Source organism: Colobus angolensis, unplaced genomic scaffold (genome assembly GCF_000951035.1).
Source record: "Colobus angolensis palliatus isolate OR3802 unplaced genomic scaffold, Cang.pa_1.0 Scaffold121, whole genome shotgun sequence".
Lineage (NCBI taxonomy): Eukaryota > Metazoa > Chordata > Mammalia > Primates > Cercopithecidae > Colobus > Colobus angolensis.
This window is the reverse complement of record NW_012113253.1, coordinates 3,449,958-3,469,698: the sequence shown is the minus strand read 5'-3', so window position 1 is coordinate 3,469,698 and position 19,741 is coordinate 3,449,958. Positions and strand designations below refer to the sequence as shown.

Below are 19,741 nucleotides of genomic sequence, written 5' to 3'. Positions count from 1 at the left end.
CAGGGTTTCACCGTGTTAGCCAGGATGGTCTCGATCTCCTGACCTCGTGATCCGCCCGTCTTGGCCTCCCAAAGTGCTGGGATTACAGGCAAGACTGTGGTTCTTATCTGAAGAGGAAATTTGGACACATGTAGGGGAAGGTAATGTGAAGACACAGGAAGAAGATGGCCATCTACAAGCCAAGGAGAAAAGCCTGGAACATATCCTTCCTCCACAGCTCTCAGAAGGAGCCAACCCTGCTCAACCCTGTTGTCACCTTGGTTTTGGACTCCAAAACTCCAGAACTGTGAGAAAATAAATTCCTGTTGTTTAAGTGGCCCAGTCTGTAACACTTTGTTACAGCAGCCATAGAAAACTCATACACTCCACAAATGTTAGTTTCCTGATAGCCACACAATTCTATTTTTTTAATGGCCAGCTTTTAACTGCTATGCAATTTGATGTAATGTAAATCATCTTGTTGTAAATTTAAAGGACAATGGAGTGTTCTGATGTTCATATGCAAGAAAGAAGAAAGGCAGCCTGGCCAACATGGTGAAACCCTATCTCTACTAAAAATACAAAAAATTATCCAGGTATGGTGGTGCACACCTATAGTCCCAGCTACTTGGGAGGCTGAGGCATGAGAATCACTTGAACCCAAAAGGTAGAGGTTGCAGTGAGCCAAGGTCATGCCACTGAACTCCAGCCTGGGCAACAGAGTGAGACTCTTTTTCCAAAAAAAAAAAAGGGGGGAAGAAAGGAAACTTGAGACTCAAAATCACCTTGACCCTGTGGCACATTGATTCTGCCTATAGCACTAGTGCCTAAGCATCAGTTCATTGCACGCGAGTAAATGAAACTTGGTGTATTCTTGTTCAACACTGCCAAGCAGCACTCAGTGTGACAACTTGGGAAGAGAGGGGCCACTGTGTGGATTTTTCACCCCATCTTTTAAAACACAAGAGGAATATATGGGAGTTTACATAAAGAGTTTACATAAAATGGAAAATAGGAATACCAAAGCCTCTGTTGACAAAAAGAGTCAAACTCTGTAAAATACTTGAAGAGATTTATTCTAAGGCAAATATGAGTAACAAATGGCCTATGACACAGCCCTCAGGAGATCCTGAGAACATGTGCCCAAGGTGCCTGGGACACAGTCTAGTTTTATACATTTTAAGGAGACATGAGACATCAATCAAATACATATAAGCATACATTGTTCTGGTCCAGAAAGGCAGGACAGCTCAAAGTGGGGGCTTTCTGGTTATAGGTAGATGTAAAAATTTTCTGATTGTCAATGGGTTGAAAAAGTTATTATCAATAGAAAGAAATGTTTGGATTATGATAAGGGGCTGTGGAGACCAAAGTTTTATCATGCAGATGAAGCCTCCAGGTAGCAGGCTTCAGAGAGAACAGATTGTAAATGGTTTTTATTAGACTTAAGGTCTGTGTTGATGTTAAATGCTGGTCAGCTTTTCCTGAATTCCAAAAGGGAGGAGGACATAATGAGGCATGTCCAACCCTCCCTTCCCGGCATGGCCTGAACCAGTTTTTCAGGTTAACTTTGAAACACCCTGACTGAGAGGAGAGGTCCATTCAGATGGTTAAGGGGTCTTAGAATTTTATTTTTGGTTTACACCTCTCTGCAAGAGAACTTTTTATTTCACAAAGATGCACCTATTAAGTAAAACTTTCTATTATAAGCAAAACTAAAACCAAACGAAATCAAATCAAATAAACAACAATCAAATATACAAACACATTAAACAACCACAATCTAGCCCAGTTTACTGTGAGCTGCTTGAGATCTGAAATTGTCTTAATCATCTTAGCAAAGCTACTGCCTAGAGCACAGTACCTAGCATGCGCTCGGCATCCAAGAACTTTGTTGTTTATGAAAAACATAAAGAAAATATTTGTTCAGTTCAAATGAGCATCATATTTTTACCCTAAAGACAGGAACATGGATATAAAATCGAGGTAAATTTTATTAAGACAAGCTAAAACAAGTTTAACTGTAAACCAAAACAACAGCAAATCAGTGCATTGACAATTTCAGTCACAAATGGGAAACAAATAATGCCAGATACATAGCAAGTGGGGCATCAAGTTAAAGTGCTGTGAGAAATTGCCACCATTCTAAACAAATCACAGAAAGGTAGTGAATTCATGAGCCTACAGGTTCTACTGGGAAGTACGAAGGTGAAGTACACAAAGTATTTCCTAAAAAGCCTTAATGATCCCATATGCCAATACTGTGGCAGAAAAAGAACATGTATAGCTACTCAGACCAAAATTTAAAAAGGGTCTCTGAAGCCAGTGACACACATTGACACACACATTCTTTGGACAAAAACTAAACTGTAGTGGGTGATAGAAGTCAGAGGCTGGCAGACTGGACTGTCCACGTGAAACACAATGACAGCTTGTTTGTCCAACTTCACACTTGGGCTATGGAGCAAGGGAGACAAACTCTGCTTCTGGAAGAAAAGGATAATGCTTTAGGGAGAAACGCCTGATTCCCTTGCCTCATCTTTGCAAAAGCATCTTCTCACAAGAAGGGTGGATGAGAACCAACCTAGTCCTATTAGGCTGGTGCAAAAGTAACTGTGGTTTTTCCCATTGAAAGTAATGGCAAAAACTGCAATTACTTTTGCACCAGCCTAATAGTTACTCAAGTTGGACAAAAAAAGATTTAACCATGAAATGGGCATTCTTTGCAAACTGTCAAAGGCAACACCACTTTCGATGGCTTGGACTTGAAAGTTTTCTTCTTTCTGTAACTTGCTTTTCACTTTTTATTGCGGAATGCTAAAAGAAAATATCAAGGCAAGAGCAAAAAGAAACCTCAGGCTTTGGATGCACTGAACATTCCCCACCTCTTCTTTCCCAGTTCACATAAAAATCCTGGTGAAGACAGACAAAAGGGAAAGAATCCTGAGCTGCACTGGGGTTGAAAGAAGAATCATGGTTGACCAGGGTTTTGGTAGATTTTAGGAATGTGGGAAGCAGATGGGATAGCAATAATTCATAAAGAAAAGTTAGGGGGAGTGACAGCTTGACCTGAAGGAGTAGAAGGAGTCAAGAAGAGCTTTCCTCCTGGAGCAGAAAGGGCAGTGAAGGGGAGGGGAGGAGGACGTCTGGGTCTCTCAACACTCACCCTCACCTCTGCTGGGAAATGAAGCTTCTTAGGTGGTGTTGATGCTAGATTGAGGTCCCTACACCTTAAACTGAAGCTGTCCAGTGACTATGTCCCATTTGCATTCACACAGCAAGTTCAGGAAACAGACATGCTTGGTGGAAGAGGAATTCCATGCCCACTCCCACACTGACCAACTGAACTGTCCTGTCGACATATGGACAGCCAAGGATGACCAGACTTTTGAAGAAAACACAAACAGCACATGCCCACACAAAAAGGAAGACCAGGAGTTTTAAAAACTGAAAAATTGGCCGGGCACAGTGGCTCATGCCTGTAATCCCAGCACTTTGGGAGGCAGAGGTGGGCGGATCACCTGAGGTCAGGAGTTAAAGACCAGCCTGGCCAACATGAAGAAACCCTGTCTCTACTAAAAATACAAAAATTAGTTGGGCATGGTAGTGGGCACCTGTAATCCTAGCTACTCAGGAGGCTGAGGCAGGAGAATCACTTGAACCTGGGAGGAGGAGGTTGCAGTGATCCGAGATCGTGCCAGCCTGGGCAACAGAGCGAGACTCCATCTAAAAACAAACAAACAAACAACAACAACAACAAAAACCCTGAAAAATTGAACTAGAAAGAAACAGAGTAACCTAGGAAACAGAAGAGAATAAAAACAAAAAAAATCTTCATTAGTATTCTTAGATTAAGAAGATAGGCTGGGCCCAATGGTTCATGCCTGTAATCCTAACACTTTGGGAAGCCGAGGCGGAAGGATCACTTGAGCCCAGGAGTTCAAGACCAGCCTGGGTAACATAGTAAGACTATGTCTTTATATAAAAATAAATAAATAAACAAAGTACAAAATTTTTTTCAAAAAGGAAGATATTCATCTATTGAAAGAAAAACATTAAAAAGAATAAGCAACCATGGAAAAAAAGAGCACTTAAAAAACAAGAACATTTTCTGGGAAATAAAGGTGTGATTACCAAGACACAAGTTTATTAGAAGGGCAGGAAAACAAAAGTATTTCCTAAATTGTAGAGCAAAAATTCAAATATTTTTTTAAAAGGTGAAACTAGTTAAAGGACATAGAGGATTATGATGGAATCCCAGGAAAAGAAAACAGAGGAAATGAATATGGAGGAAAATACAGATGAAATTTTCAGAATCAAAGCTCAGTTGTCAGATTGATAAAGGACTCTGAACATGAAGGTAGATTTTTTAAAGGCCTACTACTAAATATAGCCTTGTCAGAGGTGTTCCAACCAGAGCGACTCCATCTTGAAGAGAGGCTGAGTAAAATGAGGCTGAAACCTCCTGGACTGAAGAACAGGATGCGGTAAAGTAGCTGGCCAAAACCCACCAAAACCAAAGTGACAATAGAGTGACCTCTGGTCATCCTCACTGCTCATTATATACTAATTATAATGTATTAGCTATAATGTATTAGCTAAAAGACACTCCCATCATTGCCATGACAGTTTACAAGTGCCATGCCAACATCTGGAAGTTACACAATATGGTCTAAAAAAGGAGGAACTCTCAGTTGCAGGAATTGCCTGCCCCTTTCCTGAAAAACTCATGAATAATCCACCCCCTATTTAGCAGATATTCAAGAATTAACATTAAAAATACCCAATCAGCAGCCCCTGGGGCTGCTCCGTCTATGGAGTAGCCATGTTTTTGTTTCTTTACTTCTGTAATAAACTTGCTTTCACTGTACTTTATGGACTCACACTACATTATTTCTTGAGCAAGATCCAAGAACCCTCTCTAAGGGTCTAGATTGGAATCCCTTTCCAGTAATAGTCTTAATGAAATTTCTGGACATCTAAAATGAAGAGAAAGTATAAAAATCTTACAAATAATGAAAAGTTTGTGATAAGAAGATAAGAAATTGTATAGGGATTTGCCTGTTCCTCAGTAACACTGGATGCCAGTAGAGAAGGAAACTGTGCCTTCGTAATTCAGAAGGAAATATTTCGGAACCAAGAATTCCACGCCCATTCAAATCACCCAACAAACCTGAAGGCAAGGAATCAGAAAATTCACCTTTTACACACTTTTCCTTAAAAATTACCTGAAAATCTTCAAAGTAATTCAAGAAAAGGGGAGATATGGAAACCAGGAATCAGTATATCCAACCTCATTATCCCAGAATGACATCTCTACTGCAGGCTTAGCAAGCAGCTATGAAAAATGAAAGCGAAAGTCAGCAGATTCTCCTCCCACAAAGAATCTCTGCAAGTAGAGCTGATTCTATTCAATAGAAAGTGTGATGAAGAAGCTAGAACTCTTCATGATATGATAAAGAAGGCACATATTTCTTTTCTCAACCTATTTTAAAAAGAGCTAATTGGAAAAATGTCAGGAGAAATGAGAAGCTTTACAAGACAATAATGGTCTAAATATGTGGCAAACTAAAATAAGGCATGCTTTTGAGTCCTATTGGAATGAGGAAAACTCACTTGACCTTGACACTTGGAAATTGCTTCTCTGAGAATTAATTTGAGTAACACTAACTTGCACTCCAAGTTAGTGCTATAAATTTCTCTGAAGTTCTCTTCTCACTAATAGTTTCTACAGAGAAGAATATTTCCATAATTTTACCCTGCAACAGTTCTAAATTTTAGACTTAACCTATAGAGAAAGCATGGAAGACCTAATCAGAGTTACAGAGTCTGTGTAAAGATAATAATACAGCTGGTAGACATCTGGAGGAGGCAGAGAGAGAGAGCACTTAGGGCCTCTAAGTTTCTTCTTCAGCCTGTAGAGAAGAGATGTCAGGCTGGGTGAGGTGGCTCACACCTGTATCCCAGCTCTGTGGGAGGCCATGATGGGAGGTTAGCCTGAGACCAGCCTGGGCAACATGGTAAAACACCGACTCTACAAGAAATTTAAAAATTAGCCATGGACAGTGGTGCATGCCTATAGTCCCAGTCACCCTGACGGCTGAGGCAGGAAGATTGCCTGAGCCCAGGAAATCGAGGCTACAGTGACCTGTGCTCTTGCCACTGCACTCCAGCTCCTGTGAGATCCTGCCTCTAAAAACAAAAAGGAATAGCTAAAACACGTAAAATAAAACATGTAAAATTAAATATATTATTTGAATTGACATTTATTACTGACAAAACTCAGGAGGTGAGAAGTTTACAGGAACTAAATTATTCATTTCTCATATAGTTGAGAGTCAAGTGATACTGTCAAAAATTACAAATCACTACAAACTTATAGTTTAGGATTTTGGAAGTAACCACCAAAAACTAAAGATAGATAAGTTTAAAATCACTGGCTCTAAAGAATGAGCTGAGAGAGATAGAAGATATTTACTTTCCATTTAATACTTCATCATTTCCACCCCAAAATTAATCTTTTAATGATAAAAATAGCAAAATGATGGTAATGTCTTAAATAAGAAATTTAAATGTAATGCCAAAAACCAAAAATCAATTACAATTACAAATTTTAAAACACCAAAACCAGCGAGGCGTGGTGGCTCACTCCTGTAATCCCAGTGCTGTGGGAAACTGAGGCAGGAAGGTCGCCTGAGGCCAGGAGTTCAAGACCAGCTTGAACAACAAAGGGAGACTTCACTTCTACAAAAAATTTTAAAAATTGGCTGGGTGTGGTGGCATACATGAGTAGTTGCGGCTACTTGGGATGCTGAGGTTGGGAGGATCATCTGAGCACAGGAACTTGAGGTGGCAGTTAGCTAAGATTGTGCTACTGCACTCCAGCCTGGGTGACAGAGAGACCTTGTCTCTAAAAATAAATAAATAAACCCCAAGCCCATTAAATACAAGTTTGATATCCAGGTCTTCCCAACTTCAGATCAATTTCTCCTTTAACAGAGTGGAGAGTGACAGAAAAAGTTTGGTCTTTGGGGACACATAGATTTGGACTTGAATTCCAAGTTTAGCACTTACTAATAAAGTAATCTTTGGCTCAATTCACCAATCACAAAAGAGTGGTAAAATTGAGCATGAGGCATTATTATGACAATTTTTTAAAAGACAATGTGTATTAAAACACATTGATAAGATAAGAATGTAGTAAAACCTAAAAAGAGATTAAAATACTACTAAGTGCCAGGCACATATTAAGCACTCAGCAAGCTCTTAGTTGTTATCATTACTATCCCGCTCTTCAGGGTATAGAGCTGGTGATTGAACAATAAAATCAAACTTAATAGCATTATGTTTCTAGGCTACCACAATGAAGCAATCAATAATTGGATCTCCTTTGTGCCTCCTGGAGCCGTGATTCTCAGGCTTTCATATCCATGTGAATCACCTGGGGTTCTAGTTATAAGTGCGCATTCTGATTCAGGGAATCTGGATGGGCCCCAAGGCTCTGCATGTCCAAGGAGCTCCCAGGCAATGTGGAGCCTGCATTCTAGGGACCACACTGTGAGAGTCAAGGCCCTTGAAGATAGAATGGGCTCCTGACGTCAGGTGATCCACCGGCCTCGGCCTCCCAAAGTGCTGAGGTTACAGGCATGAGGCATCTCGACCAGTCTGGCCAACATGGTGAAACTCTGTCTCTACTAAAAATACAAAAAAATTAGCTGGGCATAGTAGCGGGAGCCTGTAATCCCATCTACTCGAGAGGCTGAGGCAGGAGAAACGCTTGAACCCGGGAGGTGGAGGTTGCAGTGAGCCAAGATCATGCCTCTGCACTCCAGCCTGGGTAACAAAGTGAGACTCTGTCTCAAAAAAAATAATAAAAATAAATAAAAAATAAAAAAGAATGGGCTGGCAATGGGATTTACAGATGGGAGATTTTCGTAGTATAAATGTGTAAAACCGAACGATTTCTTATTTACATCTATCTTGCTCTTTTACATTTAGAAATGATGTGAGATAATAAATGAGTACAGACAGAGTAGATGCATCTTCTGTAAGAGGTCAGTGTGGTCCAAAAGCTCTTGTCCCACTGTACCCGCAGGGATCTGTCCTTTGGTTTGCTGATGCAGTCACCATGTGAACAGCTGGGCACAGTTTATGTCCACCCCTTCCTCTTTGGGCCCCTGCTTGATCCCATGCCTTGGTCACATGCATGGGGTAGGGAATCTTTCAAACTATTTTATTCTGAAGCAATGTTGCCTCTTTGACAATTGCGCATGAGGGTGTTTTCACAAGTATTATACTGTCACAGTAAGTCTGACTCAACTACAATGTTTAGGGTGGTATTTTAAATATTTCGTGTTTATAATTCCTTGGGGAAAATATGAGCAATGTCCCAAAAATTACATATGCAATTTGAACCAGCAATCCCACTTCTAGGAATCTACCCTCAAGATACCCATTTTGTGGTGGGCAGAAAGATGGAGCCCAACAGATGTCCACATCTTAATCCCCATATCCTGTGAATATGTTACTTTACACGGCAAAGGGATTAATAGATATGATTAAATTAAGGCCCTTGAAATGGGGGACATTATCCTGAATTAATCAGGTTGGCTTAATATAAGGCTCCCTTAAAGTGAAAGAGAGAGGCAAAAAGGTCAAAATAATGTGATGTGAGAAGGTCTCAACCATTGTGGCTGGTGCTGAAGATGGAGGAAGGGGCCACAAGCCAAGTAATGCGACAGGCCTCACAAGGGCTCGCAAGGCAAGGGCTTCCTAGGACCTCAGAAAGGGATGCAGCCCTGCAGACACCTTGACTGTAGCCTGGTGAGACCCATTTCAGGCTTCTGACCTCCAGAACGAATGTGTCTTTCACAAATTGAAATAGCATATGCAAAAGGCCATCACTGTGGTTTCTCTTGAAACGGCTAAAGATCAGAAACAACCCAGATGTCCATCAGTAGGGGACTCATTGAATAAATACAGTAGCATACTCTGTACTTACAAAAAAGAATGAGGAAAATTTCTGTGTCTAATGTGGGCTGACCTTCAGAACATATTTTCAAGTGGAAAACAAAGCAATGTGTAGACAAGGTGTACAGTATGCTACCTTTTATGTAGGAAAGAAGAACTATATTCTTATTTGGTAAAGAGAAACATGGTAAAGATAGGCCAGAAATAAATGAATAAAAATCGTTACTTACACTGTACGGGAAGAAGGAGCTAGAGAGGGCAAGTAAAACTTCATTGAACATTTTTAGATATAATTTTGACGCTTGGACCATGCAAATGTTTTACAGATTCAAGAAATAATATTGAATTTTAAAATAATTTACAATAAAATTAAAATATCTGTATTTACTAGTTTTCTGCCTATGATCTGTATTCTAAAACCCTCTCTAGACTTTTACTTTGCTCCTAATGGAATTCTATCTCAATGAAAAACAAATACCCAAGATCAAGAAACTGCTTCCTGACAGAACTGTCAAAATTGGAGCTTGAAGATGGGTTAGAAGTGAAAATTTTCTGCTGATTTCACTGTTCCTTAAATAATATTCTGACATTACGGACCCGGTACACGACTTAACAAAGCAAATAATTACAGACCAACTCATCTCATAGAGTTGGCAACAGCACCATCTGGTGGGAAAAACCTATAACTTTAAAATTGCAGTACTTATATTTTCTTTTTTAAGGGGTGAAATTATTTTACATGCGAGAGTAGCAATCAGAAACGGTTGGTTAATAAGACATTATTAACTCCTATGTGAAATAAGCCTACTCTTAACACAAAATATTGATGGATTACATTTTAAAAGTGCACACAGCTTGCACAAATCATTACTGAATCTTAATGCAACAAGAAGAAATTTTGACAAAATTTATTTTGGTATCAATTATATACATGCCAAAACCATGCGGTGGGTCATGCTTGTAATCCCAACATTTTGGGAGGCCAAGGTGAGAGGATTGCTTGAGCCCAGGAGTTCGAGACTAACCTGGGCAACATAGCGAAACCCTGTCTCTACAAACAATTTAAAAATTAGCTGGGCATAGTGGCACATGCCTGTGGTCCCAGCTACTTGGGAGACTGAAATGGGAGGACCACTTGGAAGTTAGAGGCTGCAGTGAGCCGTGATTGTACCACTGCACTCCAGCCTGGGCAACAGAGTGAGACCCATTATTTTTATAATGAATCTTATAAAAATACAGCCTGTTTTAATCAATAAAAAAAAGAAAAAAATAGCAAGGTTGAATTATAAGACTGTCTCTGATTATCTGTATTCCTAAAATTGAGAGGACAGAAGCTACTATGGGCCTAAAGTCATTGAGTAAAATGCACCTTATTTGTTTTTCATCCTTTCTCTACCAGTATTGGCAAAAGAATGAAATCATTTATTTGCCCAATGCTTATCAAAAATAGGAGATTTTCTCTTTCCTTTAAGAAGAATATTTACATGCTAGACTGAACCAGAGAACTGAGGCAATTAGGCAATCTGGGGTAAAAAATAACTTAGGTTTTAAAATCTTAAAATAACCATCATAAAAATACCATTTGGATAATTGCTTCAATTGCTCCAACACCCAAGAGGCTGTCAGATGAATCAATTCAATTCAAAAGAAATTTATTGAGCATGTACTAGGTGCCTTGCACTGCCCTGATTTAGGTAGAGGGAAGGGTAGTGGAGCTAAGAGATAGGGAAGCTTCTTCAAAATTAATGAAAGAGGGCTGGGCATGGTGGCTCACACCTGTAATCCCAGCACTTTGGGAGGCCAAGGCAGGCAGATGATTAGAGGTCAGGAGTTTGAGACGAGCCTGGCCAACATGGTGAAACCCTGCCTCTACTAAAAATATAAAATTTAGCTGGGTGTGGTGGTGCTCACCTGTAATTCTAGCTACTCAGGAGGCTGAGGCAGGAGAATCGCTTGAATCCAGAAGGCGGAGGTTGCAGTGAGCCGAGCTCACACCACTGAACTCCAGCCTGGGCGACAAAGCGAGACTCCATCACAAAAACAAACAAAAACCTGAGAGCTTTGCATTTCGCTATCATATTTAAAAGTGGCTGCTAGTGGCATTGAGTGTGGGGACACGTGGCTAAAGGAAATGTCCTGGGGTCCTAAGGATGGAGAAGAAATAACAAATGAAACCTGAATGTAGAGAGGCAAGGATGAAGATGAACAAAAGTGGGGGAAAACAGACACACATAAGGATAAATGAAACCAGGAGGCTAATAAAAAGGGAGGAAGAAAAGTTGTGGAAATCCACATGCACTTTCTCCTAAACTGAAGCAGAGGCCACAGACATGGACTTTCCTCTTCAGCTAACGCTGAGTTCTAAGTGAGGTTACATTCAGGAATTACCGTCTCTCCTTGCATCCGCTATCACCTTAGCTGCAGATTTGCTCATCACATGCACAATGTAGAGAGGACAGTTCACAGCACTGGCTATGGTGATGGCTCTCAGCGTGGCCTCTGCCTCCACTGCCTCTGGGCGGCACAACTCGTGACCCTCAGGGCCTGTTATTCCCAGAGCCAACATCTTCTTTGCTCCCTAAAAAGACAGCAGGAATGTGCATATGTGCAGGGAAGGTTTACTAATGACAGATATCATTATTTTATCATAAATTAAATGCAATGCCAGGCTTTTGATCCGTTAGGTACAGGGGTGTGTGTGCGCGTGTGTGTGTGCATGTGTGTGTGTGTGTGTGAACATGTTTGTGTGGGTGTATATATACAACATGTATATATGGTAAAAATAAATTTGATATTCTAATCATATAAGTTAATTTTCCATATGCATATTTTACCATCCCTTTTTTTTTATTGAAAAGGGGAAAAAGCAAGCACAGGCAACCAAAGCAAAAATGGACAAATGGGATCACATCGAGTTAAAAAGCTTCCGCATAGCAGAGGAAACAATCAACAAAGTGAAGAAACAACCCATGAAATGGGAAAAAATATTTGCAAACTACCCATCTGACAAGGGATTAATAACCAGAATATATACAAAACTAAAACAACTCTACAGGAAAAAAATTAATAATCTGATTTAAAAATGGGCAAAAGATTTGAATAGAGATTTCTCCAAAGAAGACATACAAACGGCAAACAGGCATAGAAAAGGTGCTCAACATCACTGATCATCAGAGAAATGCAAATCAAAACTACAATGAAATATCATCTCACCCCAGTTAAAATGGCTTATATTAAAAAGACAGGCAATAACAACTGCTGGTAAGGACTGGAGAAAAGGGAACCTATGTACACTGTTGGTGGGAATGTAAATTAGTAAAACTGCTATGGAGAATAGTTTGGAAGTTCTTCAAAAAACTAAAAATAGAGCCTACCATATGATCCAGCAATCCCACTGCTGGACATATATGCAAAAGAAAGGAGATCAGTATATCGAAGAGATATACCTGCGTTGCCATGTTTGTTGCTGCACTGTTCACTACAGCCAAGATTTGGAAGCAACCTAATTTGGAATTTGGAACCTGATTTGGAATCAACAGATGAATAGATAAAGAAAATGTGGTACGTATACACAAGGGAGTACTATTCTGCCATAAAAAGAAGGAGATCCAGTCATTTGCAACAACATGGATGGAACTGGAGGTCATTATGTATGTGAAATAAGCCAGACACAGAAAAACAAACATCACATGTTCTCATTTATTTGTGGGATCTAAAAATTAAAACAATTAAACTCATGGAGATACAGAATAGAAGTATGGTTACCAGAGGCTGGGAAGGTTAGTGGGGAGGGACGGCTGTGGGGAGAGGGGGAAGGTGGGGATGGTTCGTGTGTTTAAAAAAAAAAAGTTAGAAAGAATGAATAAGATCTAGTACTGGATAACACAACAGGGGCACTATAATCAATAACTGCACCTTTTGGCCAGGCACATGGCTCACACCTGTAATCCCAGCACTTTTGGAGGTGGAGGCGGGCAGATCACAAGGTCAGGAGATTGAGACCATCTTGGCTAACATGGTGAAAACCCGTCTCTACTAAAAATACAAAAAAGTAGCTGGGCGTGGTGGCGGGCACCTGTAGTCCCAGCTACTCAGGAGGATGAGGTAGGAGAATGGCGTGAACTTGGGAGGCGGAGCTGGCAGTGAGCAAAGATCACGCCACTGCACTCCAGCCTAGGCAACAGAGCGAGACTCCGTCTCAAAAAATAATAATAATAAAAAATAAAAAATAATCGCACCTTTTAAAATAACTAAAAGAGTATAATTGGATTGTTTGTAATACAAAGGGTAAATGCTTGAAGGGATGGATCCCCAATTTTCCATGATGTGATTCTTATGCATTGCAAGCTTGTATCAAAATATCTCATGTACCTCATAAATATATACATCTACTAGGTACCCCACAAAAATAAAAAAAATTTAAAAATAAAAGGTGAAAAAGATATGAAGTTATTTCTAATCACAATCTTTGAAAAGCAATATCTATGTTTAAGATTTAATATTGATTCTGACAAACAAAATAAAAATACTATGGATCTTTGTTGAAGTGACTCCCTGTCATACTATGTAATCATTTTTACTTTTCTTATGGAATAATCCTCTGCACTTGCTCCCCAACCCAACCCACTAAATGGTATTGGACCTGTTATCTTTCTTCTTCAAAATGTTATTTCTTCCTTACAAAAAGGGCATGAAGTCCAGACTCAGAGTGGTAAAAAGACTTCCTGATGTCATGAAACTATAAAGCAGAAGAGTCCAATTTAAACCCTGGTCTGTTTTTTGTTTTGTTTTGTTTTTACAGCTCACGCTTTCTTCTCATTATTCCTCTCTGCCTTGTGGCCACTGAGCCTCAATCTCACTCACTTTAATGGGAGCTGAGCCTAGGGAGTTTAAAAAAAAGCCAGCTAATACAAAAGGCAAGAGACAGCTCTTTAAATCTTGCAGACGGTGTACCCTTCAGGCATTCATAATGGGACTAACATGATAAATAAATATCATCTAGATTCTTCCAGAGTACATTTTAATATCCAGTTTCTGAAAACAGCAGGGCTTTAAACAGCTACCTAATACACTGCTTAAGGCATCAGATGACACTGATGCTGTCCACGCTTTGGTATTCTGAACCAGCAGCCTGAGCTTCTGAAAAACAACAAAGCCAAAACTGTGCTGGAGGACACAAAGAAAAGTATCTGTGTTTTCATAACAGCACATGTTTGAGATCTAAGAGCTGGTTTGCAAGGGGAAATCCTCATTCTAGTGCACATACCACCTGCATAAAGCTGAGAGCAGGGACTCGAGTAAATGGAGTCGGGAGTTTCTGAGTCACAGAAAATCCATTTCTGAGCCACAGAAAATCCATTTCTGGATTTCTCATCTTCCAATGCATTAAATGAGTTTACCTATGTAGTCCCAATCATCTTCACCTTAAGTTATGGCTGCTGTCATTTCTGTAGAAGCTTTGGAATGCAAATGCGTACCTCTGCAATTAAGTCTCCATTTTCCGCATGGACCTGGGCAATTGCTCCAATTTCCTTGCATTGAGAGAAGGCTGCATACAGCTCCAGGTCTCTCACCATGTACAGATCTTTATAGGCCATAAACATCTTGAAAGAGTTAACACCTTTATCTTGCACAAGGATTTTCATTTCTTCTTTAACCTAAAAGGAAGCAGCAACCATAACAACAATATGTTACTCTAATTTAAATGATAATTTCAACATTCTCTAAAACGTTGCATTTGGAAGAGAACTAAGTAAAATAAGGACAACAGTTTAGTTCCACAAAAATGCAATCAAGGCCTTGATCTTTCTCCAAGGTTATACCCCATTTCATCTGATAAACTGCTGCTGCTCTCATACTTTTAAATCATGAAAAAGTGAATAGCTTTTTCCAAAATACTTTATTTCTGTACTTGGACATAAAATTCTCTGCATCTATCTCCCAATTCTAGGAAATTATTCTAGAAAATGACCTTGAAGCCATGTTGGCCGCAACAGAAGCAATCATGGATCCAGCAGGAATGAACATTAATGTGAGGTAAAGATTCAGGTTCAAATCTGAAAGTCATGGGTGGAGTTCTTAGAAGGAGGAAGTAGAAGATGCAGATGGACCCAGGCATGCCCGAGAAAGCACAAGCTCAGGGTTTAGCTGTAGAGCCAGCCGTGGCGGGCATGGGACCCATTGGCAGCTCCTAGGAGGTGAGAGCTGGAGACTCAACTCTGGACCTGTTGGAAGCTCAGAGGCCTTCAGGGGTGCCAGGGGTCAGGGGCAAGTTAATATCAAAGCTATCTCAATAATTGTTCCTTTTTTTCTTTTTTTCTTTTCTTTTTTTTTTTGAGACAGAGTCTTGCTCTGTTGCCTAGGCTGGAGTGCAGTGGCATAATCCTGGTTCACTGCAACCTCTCCTCCCAGGTTCAAGTGATTCTCCTGCCTCAGTCTCCTGAGTAGCTGAGATTACAGGCATGCACCACCATGCCCAGCTAATTTTTGTATTTTTAATAGGGATAGGGTTTTGCTATGTTGGCCAGGCTGGTCTTGAATTCCTGACCTCAAGTGATCCGCCCACCTTGGCCTCCCAAAGTGCTGGAATTACAGGCGTGAGTCACCGCCCCCGGCCTCAATAATTGCTTTTGTAGGTCAGATTCAAGTCTCAATAAGGATCAAAAATTTGAAAGGAAAAACTCATAGATTTGACCAAATAAGACTGTTTGGACTTCTATATGTTAAAACACACCCACACATACACACACAATGAAAAATGTAACAAGCATAGATTTATTGCTCTTAGCTAATAAAAGTTCTTTCAACTTGATAAGAAAAACATGTTGAAAAATGTTGCCAGCCGTTCATGGAGTAATAAAATGACTAATAACACATGCAAGAAATAAACTTCCTACTAACTAAAAAGTGCAAAATAAAGCAGTGTAATTCTATTGAGTCAGCAAAGTTTAAGAATGATATCACACGTGAATTTACTCATTGCTATCACTGTTTATTCCCTTGGAAATGTCCTTCCCTTTTCTTGATGGTGCTTATCCCCCAGCAAAGCAGTCCTTACTTGCTGATCACCTGTCTACCCCACTAGGATTTCAGCCCCATGAGAGAAGGGGCCTTGTGAGGCTTGTCCACTGACGTGTCCTGGAACAGTGCCTGGTGCATAGTGTCCACTCAATAACTATTTATTGAATAAATTAATTACTACTTAATTAAGATAGAAAAAAGCACCAAAATATTGAGAGTGGACAAGCGATGGAATGTGCTCCAAGTTAGGTTAAGTGACAACAGCAAGGGACAGAACATGGGACAGTGCACCTCATTTTTTTCCCCCAACAGTTTCTAATTTTTTACAACGAGTACATTAGTTTTATAGTCAGAAAAAAAAAATGCTTGAAACATTGTTAGCATATTCACATGATGGGCTTCCGAAGGGGATTATGATCTGCACTGCTTACATGAAATATCTTTTGCTCTCTGAGTAGAAGAGCCCTCATTAATCATCCCTGCCATCCACATCCATGCAAGAGTCTCATTATACAACTTGCAAGGATGTTAGCTTCAGCCTTGCTCCTCCAAAAGTGTGGCACCTGAACCGGCAGCAGCAGCGTCACCTGGTTGCTTGCTAGAAAGGCAGAATCTCAGGTCCCATCTGCCCCTAACCTACTGCTATGGGTTGACTTGCGTGACCTCAAAATTCATATGTTGAAGTCCTAACCCCTTGTTTGGAAATAGAGTCCTTGCAGATGTAACTAAGATGAGGACACGAGCATGTGGGCTTTATCCAGTGTAACTGGTGCCCTTATATCAAGTGGAAACCGGGATGCAGACCTCGCACGGGGAGAACATCTTATGAAGATGAAGGCAGAGACTGGGGTGATGCTTCGACAAGACAAGGAATGCCAAAGGTTGTCAGCAAACTACCAGAAGTTAGGAGAGAGGAACGGAACAGGTTCTCCCTCAGAGCCCCCAGGAGGAACCAACCCTGCTGACACCTAAATCTCAGGCTTCTGGCCTCCACAAGTGGGACGCCGTCGATGTCTGTTGTGTAAGCCATTCTGTTTTTCGTACATTCTGTTTGCTAGGGTTACAGCAGCCCTAGCAAATGAATAACCCCCGTGAACAGAATCTGCAATCTGCATTTTAGCAAGGTTTACCAGGTGACTCTTTGCATACTAAAGTGTGAGAAGCACTGATAAGGACAAACACCATCACCTTTGCTCCATCTTTAAAATAGGAGAATAGGAAAATGAAGAAAGGGAAGGAAGGGAGGGAGGAAAGAGAAGAAGACAGAAGGAAGAGAGGAAGGGAGGCAGGGAGGGAGGAAGGTAAAAGAAGAAGAGAAGGGAGGGGAGAGGAGGGAAGGGAAGGAAAGGAGGGATGATCCTAAAAGCATAAGAGTTCAGATGCATCACTAAAAAGGCATGAGAAAAACTAACTTTAGCTGTGGACTATAAACCTTGCTATTATGTTTGCTGAACTACCTGTTAAAGATTGATATTTGTTTTTGATTAACTTGTGGTCTAAAGCCTGAGTTTGTGGGGGACGTGAGACCATGTCCTAATGGTGAACTCTTTCTGGTAAAAAGATTGCTGAATTAAGTGCAATGTGGAAAAACATGTTGCAATTTAAATTCCAAGTAAAAATTTCTTCCAAAATTCACACACAAATTTATGGGGGAGGAAATCAACATATTTTAACATCTCTCAAACTGTCTTTTCTATCTAAATCATGTTATTTCTGCCATGGCCTGGGCAATTAGTGGGCATGGAAGGTTGCTTTAAGCTCTATTATGAAATGGTTTGACCAGGTAGTAACATTAGCAGAGCAGGAAGATCACTCGGTCAAGATACCGCTAGGAGAAGACTCTGGAAACAGTCCAGGTCTGTCCCTTCCTCTCTAAAGAAGGTTCATGAGTGGGAAGGCAGTCTTCTAGTTCTAGAGAATTCTAAATTTAGAATTTCCTTGATTTTTTTTTTGAGAAATTAAACATTTTTTATTGAAGTTCTAACCTGTGGGAAAATACTGTTTAAAAGATTCTGGGGATATTGAATTTAAGAAAAAGAGAAATCAGTATATTAAACATTACACTTAAAGCATTGATGATTCATCAATTAAATATTAAGAGAAGCTGTTTTGAATGAGTGTAAGATTTATCCTATTGTCTTTATACGATTTTTAAATTTAGTTTTTAAAATTGATAATACTTCGCATAATTAAAAATTCAAAAGATACAAAAGAATATGCAATGAAAAGTCTTCCTGCCAATTCTGTCCTCCAGTTATCTAGCAAGCAATCAACATCACCAGTTTCTTGCTCTTGTGCAGAGTGAGGACAAGAGGACAATGGGAACACATTGAAATTCAGGTGCTTTACCTGGTCACTCCACCACGTCACTGCCACGTGAAGGCTGTAGTCACAGCAAACTTTGGGATCAGCCCAGCTTCGCCAGGTCTCGAAGGCCTCAATGAGGGAGCCACCTTTCTGAGGAACGGCGAAATCAATAATCATGGTGGTGCCTCCTGCGAGAGCAGCCTGGAATCATAAGAGGTTTTCAACAAATTAGCTATCAATTTCCTAGTTAAGTCATTTATCATCTTGAACAATGTGCATTTGTAAGCACTTGGGCAAACTTGATGGGTCCAGGAAATTGCAAAAAGATGCTGCCTGTTTAAATGACCCAGAAGGGCATGAATGGACTTTTCATAAATTAAGTTTAAACTATTAAACCTGCTGGAATTGCTGTTGCAAAAAGAATGTCATATCTGATAAGACGAAAATGGCTTTGACTCAAAGAAAACAGAGTGAGGATTGTAAAGAAAAATCAAAATGGAAAAGTGGAAAAAATGCACACATTTTTGTTCTTGAGAAGCAATATTCCTTATTATAAAATTCCATTTTATTAGAATCCATCGTGATGAACTGTATCTCTAACTGTCCTGTGGTCCTCTCAGAATCCTGGGAGACTTACATGGTTCCAGTCTCGCCTCCATTCCCAGAAACCAAATGGTGACCCCTTTATCTTTCTTAGATTTGCACCTGTCCCTCTCTCCACTGCTACCACCCTGGTCTTAGTTCAGATCCTTCTCATTCCTCACCTTGACTATTGTAAGAGTCCTGATTGATCTTCATCTCCCACTCCCTCCAATACAAACCCCTCATTGCAACGAGAGAGATATTTCCAAAGCACAAATGTGACCACTGGACTCCAAAGATGAAAACTGAGTGCTTCTCCCTGCCTCTGCACAAACTGGAAACTTCATAACATGGTCTATAAATCCCCGCATTCTGCCTCAACTTGCAATATACCCCTTAGCATACTATATTACATTACATCACTGCTAATTTAAAAACTTACTAAATCACATGCCTTTGACTAATTATTTAAATTGATTTCAATTAAACTAAAATCACAAGGTGGTTCATTGTTTTTAATTGTTGTATTCAGACGCTGTAGGTGAAGAAAACATAGACAGGAGGGATGCTAGCACAGTGGCTTAGACCATGGACCTGGGAGGCTCACGGGCACCAAGGCACAAAGCTCAGCATCAACACTTATTCGTTGTGGTCATCTGAGCAATTTCTTAACCTCCGTGTGCCTTTAATTTGCCATCTGCAAAGTGAGGACAATTGTACCTAAACCATAGGCTTGATAGGAGGATTAAACTGAGGTAATGTATACGGAATGCTTAGGTCCAGGCGCCTTGGCTCATGCCTGTAATCCCAGCGCTCTAGGAGGCTGAGGTGGGAGGAGAGCTTGAGCCCAGGAGTTCAAGACTAGCCTGGGCAACACGGTGAA

The 19,741-nt window shown here is 40.3% G+C and overlaps 1 protein-coding gene across 1 annotated transcript in view; it reads right to left on the bottom strand.

Moving 5' to 3' along the window:
• DPYS (dihydropyrimidinase) overlaps positions 1 to 19,741 on the bottom strand; it is an 86,946-nt gene that overhangs the window by 53,011 nt on the left and 14,194 nt on the right. The window contains exons 2-4 of the mRNA XM_011931072.1: positions 18,319 to 18,477; positions 14,427 to 14,606; positions 11,338 to 11,527 (exon numbers count right to left, since the gene is read on the bottom strand). Of these exons, the coding sequence (XP_011786462.1) occupies positions 11,338 to 11,527; positions 14,427 to 14,606; positions 18,319 to 18,477 (529 nt within the window). The remainder of the gene's footprint in view (positions 1 to 11,337; positions 11,528 to 14,426; positions 14,607 to 18,318; positions 18,478 to 19,741) is intronic.